An 8,232-nucleotide genomic window follows, 5' to 3' on the forward strand; every position below is an offset into this window, starting at 1 on the left:
ATCGGTTGGCCTCAAAGAGATTCTGGCAAACCATCCGGCGCCTCAGGAGGGGAAAGCAGTTTTCTGCAGGCACCATTTTCAGTGCAGGCGGGGATCTGCTGACCTCAACTGGGGACATTGTCCAGCGGTGGAAGGAATACTTTGAGTATCTCCTCAACCCTGCTGACACGCCTTCTGTTGAGGAAGCAGAGGCTGAGGACACTGGGGTGGAACTGTCCATCACCCAAGCTGAGGTCACTGAGGTAGTCAAAGAGCTCCTCGGTGGCAAGGCTCCGGGGGTGGATGAGGTTCGCCCTGAGTACCCCAAGGCCCTGGGTGTTGTGGGAGTGTCTTGGGAGTCCGTCCGATAGTCGAACCTCAGATCCAAGAACAACAGTGAGGTTTCCGTCCTGGTCGTGGAACAGTGGACCAGCTCTACACCCTCTTCAGGGTGCTGGAGGGCTCGTGGGAGTTCGCTCATCCAGTCCAAATGTTTTTTGTGGATTTGGAGAAGGCGTTCGACCGCGTTCCCCGTGGTGTCCTGTGGAGGGTGCTCTGAGAGTATGGGGTCCGGGGAGCCTTATTCAGGGCTGTCCGGTTTCTGTACAACCGGAGCAGGAGCTTGGTCCGCATGGCTGGCAGTAAGTCAGACCTGTTCCAGTACATGTTGGACTCCGGCAGGGCTGCCCTTTATCACCTGTTCTGTTCTTAGTCTTTATGGACAGAATTTCAAGGCGCAGCCAGGGGCCGGAGGGGATCTGGTTTGGGGACCACAGGATTTTATCTCTGCTCTTTGCAGATGATGTTGTTCTGTTGGCTTCATTGACCCAGGACCTCCAGCATGTATTGGAGCGGTTTGCAGCCGAGTGTGAAGCGACTGGGTTGAGGGTCAGCATCGCCAAGTCTGAGGTCATGGTTCTCGACCGGAGATTGGTAGTGTGTCCTCTCTGGGTGGGTGGAGTGCTCCTGCCTCAGGTGGAGGAGTTTAAATATCTTGGGGTCTTGTTCACGAGTGAGGGAAGATCGGAGCGTGAGATCGACAGGCAGTTTGGAGCGGCGTCCGCCATTTTGCGGTCGCTGCACCGGTCCGTTGTGGTGAAAAGAGAGCTGAGCCAGAAAGCAAAGCTCTCGATTTACCGGTCGATATTCGTTCCAGTACTCACCTATGGTCATGAACTTTGGGTCATGACCGAAAGAACAAGATCCCGACTACAAGCGGCTGAAATAAATTTTCTCTGGAATGTGGCTAGAGATCAGGTGAGATGTTGCCGGAGAGAGGTCGTAGTAGAGCCGCTTAACCTCCGCATCGAAAGGAGCCAGTTGAGGTGGCTCGGGCATCTGATCCGGATGCCTCCTGGATGCCTCCCTGGAGAGGTGTTCCGGGCATGTCCCACTGGGCGGAGGCCCCGGGGAAGACCCAGGACACGGTGGAGAGACTATGTCGCTGGGCTGGCCTGGGAACGCCTTGGGGTCCCCCCAGAGGAGCTGGAGGACGTGGCCGAGGAGAAGGAAGTCTGCGCAAAATTGCTTAGACTGCTGCCCCTGCGACCCGGTCCCGGATGAGCGGAAGAAGATGGATGGATGACTTACTTATGTAAAATTGCAAAGCTGTCAGCTTTGGTGTTCTAACCTGAAGTCACTCTGGACACTCGCCGTTTTGTGTGACGTCACGTGAAAAGGATCAACTGGACTTTATGCCAGTACGGTAATTGTACAGAACTGTCTCGTGTTCATAAAATGTAAAGACAGTGGAGACACTACAGGAAGAGAAACTAAGATTGCCAGCAACTTGTTTTGCTTCCCAATTGATTCTATAACTTTTTACCCACATAATCTCAGATTTTTCACCGATACTGCTGTTAATCCCACTACCAGATCAATTTTTCAATCTGTTTTTGTATTTTTTACATCCCTAATGAAACCAATTTTTACTGAGCTAAAAATGTCAATGTAACAAAGGTGGAGTTTTTTACTAATAAAACAATACTTTTTCACACTAAAAGCAACAAATAAGAAAACAATAGCATGACATTTTTATTTAAGAAAATGGATTCATGAATTTTATGAACGATGCTGCGATTTTGGAATAAAGATTGATTGATTGGTCAACGTTTGACTCTTGGTCAGAGATATTTGTTAGGCCTGGTGAAGTGAGCTGCTGCTGGCTCTTTGTAATCAAAGTGACCTCGTCTGTCTTCACCATGCTGGTTGTGATATGCTGTGTGCACAGGCCTTTAATGTGTGACTGTTTTGTATGAACCTCTGATTAGATTCAGTCACTCAGAAACCAGGAAAATGTGAACTAACAATCATGGAGTTGTGTTTGCTTCAGTGAAGACAGGAAAGTGAGAGTCCAGCTCTTTGTCTGGAAGGTCACAGTTCAAACCAGGACTTCGTCCAATCACCTGCTGCTGTTCTGTCAGGATGCTTGTCTCCTTTTCAACTCAGGTGGAGAAAGAGGCGAGTGAGGCCAAGTTGTCAAAGCTCCGCCTCCAAAGCAAAGCCAAAGTGACATCCTTAACGGCACAGCTGGAGGAGCTGAAGAAACATGCAGACCCTGCCTCTCTGACTCACAGTAAGAAGGTGAGTGCTCTCAGAAAGTCAGCCTTCACCATCAGCAGAGCCTCTGAGAATAGTCAGGAAGTGTCATGGATGACTTCTGCTTTTCTTGCAGGCGTCATCAGAGGGAGCAGAACATGCAAGTCGGGGAAAGATAGTGTTACTAAAGAAAAAGGTTGAAGAACTAGAACAGCAGCTCACCCTCAGAGACCAGGAACTGGAGAACAAGGTCTCAGTTCTTCATGAATTTCTGCTTTTGGTTCTTCACTAACATGGATTTTTCTCCATAGTGTTGTGGATGATGAGAAGCATGTGCTGATGTCGAACTGTTGTTAGCTGTCTGTTTTTTTCTTCTCAGCTCCTCCCATCAGTTTGTGCATCTTTGCTCATATATTCCTTTAAAGCCAGAACTGCAACAGAAACGATCAGATCCAGACTGGAAAAGCTTTTAGATGGTTGTTCTCTACAGCTTCATCTAACACCAAACCACAACAGATTTTAGATGGACATCTCTGTGAGCAATCAGGAGGTGTCCTGTCAATGCCCTACTCACCAATTTGAACTGCACCCTTCAGTACACACACCTCTAACACCTCGGGCGCTCTCCCTCTTTGTACATTCCATCATTATCCTCATCAGCAAAACTTAAACACTCACCTGAGCACAGGTGTCACCGCACCTTTGCACTAATGGTATGCTTCACAATAATAGAGCTTTAATTTAAGCATTAATAGTTTATCACTAATAGAGCTTCATACTGTTTACTTTGTCTTTTTGTTGTAGATTTAAAGAATCATTTTCAAAGTTGAGCATCTTCATGCAGAGTCTTCATCAGTTTTTGCTGGTAGTTTGGATCTACAAAGGTTCAAAATGCTTGTTTCAATCCAAGAATTGTCAGAGGGCCGACAACAGAGGAGAAAATTCTCCTCATTACACTATCAGTGTTTGTCATCATGAAGGAAACACAAAGAGCTGCAGATTTTCTGTTCGAAAAAAATTAACAAAAATAACTATTTCCGTTTAAGAGGGAGTGTCTTCTCAGAGTTCATTAGTGATCACTGAGCTCTCCTCTGAAACAGAGTCCATGCTGTATTGGAGATCAGCAAGTGCTTCTTGGTCTTCACAGCTTTTGGTTCCTGGTTAAAATGCTGTTTAATTGTTGTTTTATATGTGAACCCTTCCAGAAAAAGGAGTTGGAGGCGCTTCTTCAGCGGGGGGAGGAAATGGACGTCATGCTGATGGAGAAAGAGAAGAGGCTGGAAGAGAAAGAAGCTTACATTGTCCATCTGCAGACGGGGTTGTCTGGAGAAAAGCCCAGCACGCCAGTGCCAGAACATGGGGTTTGTAGAAGCTTCTGTCTGCACATCTTTCCCCAGGAGCTCTAGTATTATTGAGGACAGTCTTGTGAAAGAATGACAAAACATGCATATCTGAATTGAACTGAAGCCTTTGAACGGTGGTGCTCGACTTTGTCGTAGGTGGTGGAAGAAGACAACAGAGGGCCGATGGAGGAGCTGCAGCTGCTTGTGCAGAGTCTGACCAGGAAGGTGGGGGAAGCTGAGGAGCGCTACAGCTTGCTGCAGGAGCAGACAGACAGGCTCAGAGAGCTGCTGACCTCCAACCAGGAGCAGTACAGCCAGAAAGAGAGCATGTACCAGCAGAACGTAGGATTTCACAGCTCAAATCCTGTAGGACCAGTACTCCGCTCTGTGTTTGACTGGAAAATGGCTTGTGATCTTTGCAGATCCAGACGTTCAACGACATAATCATTCAGAAGGATAACCAGCTAATGGAGATCTACCAGATGCACGAGCAAGAGCTCTTCAAGCTGGCAGCAAAGTCAGATGCCAGTGCAGACTTGGAGCAGGTACCGACTGCATCTTTTTGACTTTGTCCTACAGTCATTCAGAAACCAGACATGCACATGGAAACAGCACTGTTAGACACAAATCCCACAATGCACTGTTTCTGCAGACTCATTCATTCATTCATCTTCTTGGCCGCTTCTTCCCTGTTGGGGTCGCGGGGGTGCCGGAGCCTAACCCGGCTACTGATAGGCGAAGGCGGGGTACACCCTGGACAGGTCACCAGTCTGTCGCAGGGCCACAATCACACACACACACCCAGTCACTCACACATTCATACCTAGGGGCAATTTAGAGTCACCAATTAACCTATGAAGCATGTTTTTGGACGGTGGGAGGAAGCTGGAGTCCCCGGTGAAAACCCACGCATGCACGGGGAGAACATGCAAACTCCACACTCATGTACATGAGTTCAGTGCGCCGTCTTGTGGGGTCCAGATGACCCCACTTTAATGTAAACATGCCTGGGATAGCACAAGGGTTAATGAAGACGTTTCAATTCAGGGTGTATCTCTCCTCTACAGGAGCATCCTTTTGTGAAGGAAAATAACATATTCCAAACACATTATTCTTTAGAGTCACAACCTTAAAGTGGATCCAGAGAGGAGTCCAATAAGCACTTCAGTTCCTAGAGTCCGATCATCCTTTGATCTATTTCTAAAGCGTTCCTTGTTGTTTTTATTTTAATTATGATGATGCTGTTTTTAGCATAAATATAAAAAAATGTAATTTTCTCTTACATAGTTTCTGCAGAGCACCAGGAGTTCAGTAAAAATTCACATCTGAGTTGTTGTGGGGGGGCATTATTGATGTTGAGCAACCCCAACTGCCCCCCTTTCCCTCCGTTTTGCTTAAAGCTCTCTGTTTACAGACTCTTCTGCTCGCTTACAGCCCTTCACACCCCCAACATAACTATACCGATGCAACAAAGATGATAATCAATATCAGAACTATCCAGCCATACAGTTCTGATCCAGACATTCATGGATCTATTTGCCTGCAAATGGATGCAGAATAGGCATTGAGGGAACCCCCCTCCTTCCGTATTCCATATAGGAAGTACCGGTGGGTTGCAAAAAGGCCAAAGTCCCATTGACTTCCATTGAGAAACAGACAGTTATTTCTCAGTCATTTTATATGTCAGAATAATCATTCTTCCTCTGCTGCTTTCTGATTAACTTCTTTTTTATAATCCTAATTTTTTTTAAAGATTTTTTTCTCTTATCACAAGTTATTCAAGTTATAAATTGACCAATCAGATGGCTTAATAAGTGTTTGTGGGTCTGATGTCGAACGTGTGGGGGGTTTGATTGACAGATGACTGGTAGCCAATAGGAGCAGACTTCATCAATGCGGTCCTTGAAGACCTTTTAACACCTACTTTACAATTCAACAATGTACCAATCATTGTCCTACTGTTGTTTTCCTCAATGGAATGTACCGATGCAGCAGTTTGAAACAACAAGAGGAGCATGCTGTCGACATTTTTAGATGAGGATTTACTCTGTCTGCGACAGACTGGCGACCTGTTCAGGGTAAACCCCGCATTCGCCCATCAGTAGCCGGGATAGGCTCCGGCACCCCCGCGACCCCGAAAGGGAAGAAGCGGTCAGGAAAATGGATGGATTTACTCTGTAGAAATAGATTTCACGTCTGAGGTTATGTGCTTTAGACTTTTTTTTTTGTTTAACATTCGTTTATCTTTTTTTCACTGTTTTGGTTGTAGCTTATAAATGATAGGTTGCGTATCATACAGAATGGTACAGCTCCTCCATAAAATCACCAACCAAAGTTTCATCTTCGCCGCACTTTTCCAGCTTGCAGCCTGAATTAGACACAGACGTCTGAGGAGCGCGAGACAAACTTCAATGGATGTTGTCGTATTTTCAAACAGAAAAAGATCCAGCTGTTCACTTGTTAGGATGGTTATTTATTTTAAATACCGCTGAACGTGCTTCTCACGTGCATCTGATCAGACTGTAACGTGGCAGCGCATGTGAAGAGACAAGCTGCTGCTGCTGCGCGCGAAGGGGACCGCGCGCCGCTCTGCAGCGGCGTCACCCAAATGCTCCTTTTATCTCAACAAAAAGCAATAAATGTAAGTAAATCCAAAGGACCGCTGACAGAATCAAATGTTGGAATGGTTCTCCCTCAAAGGCTTGAACAATGACTTGAACAATTCTCCGGCGTTAAAGTAGAAGCTGTTTACATCCCGCGGTCTCGTGGTAGAGGCGTGGAAAGAGGCGGACACTCACAATAAACTCACTCCAGATTGGTGACAGTACTTCCTGTTGATTCATGACTCAGCTATGACTCACAGAGACTCAGACCAATCGCTGGTGATGGATTGGAGACGTTTGCAATAAGGGGATAGACATATCAGGAAGTGACGGTTAAAGCGGTGGTCTACTTTCACGAGGAGTGGAGGTAATGCATTTCCAAAGGGGAAATGGCTCGAGAAGTCCAGTATTTTTCACAGTCAATGGGAATAGGGGACTTGTGGCCCCGCCCTTCTTCACATATATGCTCTTTTTCAAACAAAATTTTTCCATCTGCTCCTGATTAACAACATATTGAATAAGAAAATAGTTAGAAAGTTGATTTTTTTTTTCTTTACATGTGTTTTCCATCATTAGAAAAATGCCAGAAGAACAAGATAAAAACCTTAGATGGTGTAATCTGAATGAGATCAGTGACTGGAAAGTAGTGGTTGGTGAGAGCACAGGATGGTGGTGTGTAGGATGACTGGTGATGAAGAAGATTAAGAAAGAGAGGGCAAAGGCAGAGAAGAGGACAAACTGGTGGAAGCTGAAAAAAGAAGATTGTTGCATGACTTTTAAGAAACAGTTGAAACAGGCTCTGGGTGGTCAGGAGGTACTCCCAGATGACTGGATAACTACAGCTAATGTGCTAATGTGATCAGGTAGGAGTGTACTTGGTGTGTCATCAGGAAAGTAAGTTGATAGGGAGAATTGGTGGTGGAATGAGGAGGTGCAGGAGTGTATACGGAGTAAGAGACTAGCTAAGAAGAAGTGGGGCACTGAGGACTGAGGAGAGTAGACAGGAGTACAGGGAGATGCAGCGTAAGGTGAAAGTAGAGGTGTCAAAGGCCAAACAAAGAGCTTATGATGACTTGTATGCTAGGTTGGGTAGTAAAGAGGGAGAGACTGACCTGTACAGATTAGTAAGGCAGAGAGACGGGAAGGACATGCAGCAGGTTAGGGTGATCAAGGATCAAGGTGTGCCGGTCCCAAGCCCGGATAAATACAGAGGGTTGTGTCAGGAAGGGCATCTGACGTAAAAACTTGTCAAATCAAATATGTGAATCAAACCTACGATATCTATACTGGATCGGTCGAGGTCCGGGTTAACAACGACCGCCATCGGTGCTGTTCACCGACAGGGTGCAGGAAATTGGACTACTGTTGGTGGAAGAAGGAGAGGAGGAGGCAGGTTCGTAGGAAGAGAGAGAAGAGGAAAGTCACTAGTGTTGAGACTTTGAATTTGGAACTATGACAGGAAAGGGTAGAGAGTTAGTGGACATGATGCAGAGGAGAAAGGTAGACATACTGTGTGTCCAGGAGACCAGGTGGAAAGGTAGCAAGGCTAGAAGCTTAGGAGCAGGGTTCAAGTTGTTCTATCATGGTGGAGATTGGAAGAGAAATGGAGCAGGAGTTATCTTAAAGGAGGAGTTTGTTAGGAGTGTTGTGGAGTTAAAAGGAGTGTCAGAGTGAGTGATTAGTCTGAAGATAGCAATGGAGGGTGTCATGTTCAATGTTATCATTGGGTATGCCCCACAGGTAGGATGTGAGCTGGAAGAGAAGGAGAA

General features: G+C 46.2%; 1 protein-coding gene across 4 annotated transcripts in view; it reads left to right on the top strand.

Annotated features, from left to right (window-relative positions):
• LOC112141915 (golgin subfamily B member 1) overlaps nt 1-4,452 on the top strand; it is an 8,802-nt gene extending 4,350 nt beyond the window's left edge. For 2 of the 4 annotated variants that reach the window (XM_036217297.1, XM_036217302.1), the window contains exons 4-8: nt 2,428-2,562; nt 2,654-2,767; nt 3,723-3,878; nt 4,017-4,202; nt 4,283-4,450. In XM_036217297.1, coding sequence (XP_036073190.1) covers nt 2,428-2,562; nt 2,654-2,767; nt 3,723-3,878; nt 4,017-4,202; nt 4,283-4,426 — 735 coding nt within the window. In that variant the 3' untranslated portion in view covers nt 4,427-4,450. Of the gene's footprint in view, nt 1-2,427; nt 2,563-2,653; nt 2,768-3,722; nt 3,879-4,016; nt 4,203-4,282 lie in introns of all 4 variants that reach the window. The other 2 variants (XM_036217296.1, XM_024265122.2) reach the window with 2 other exon arrangements.
• Nucleotides 4,453-8,232: the final 3,780 nt, after the last annotated feature.

This window comes from Oryzias melastigma, linkage group LG3 (assembly GCF_002922805.2).
Source record: "Oryzias melastigma strain HK-1 linkage group LG3, ASM292280v2, whole genome shotgun sequence".
Classification (NCBI taxonomy): Eukaryota; Metazoa; Chordata; class Actinopteri; order Beloniformes; family Adrianichthyidae; genus Oryzias; species Oryzias melastigma.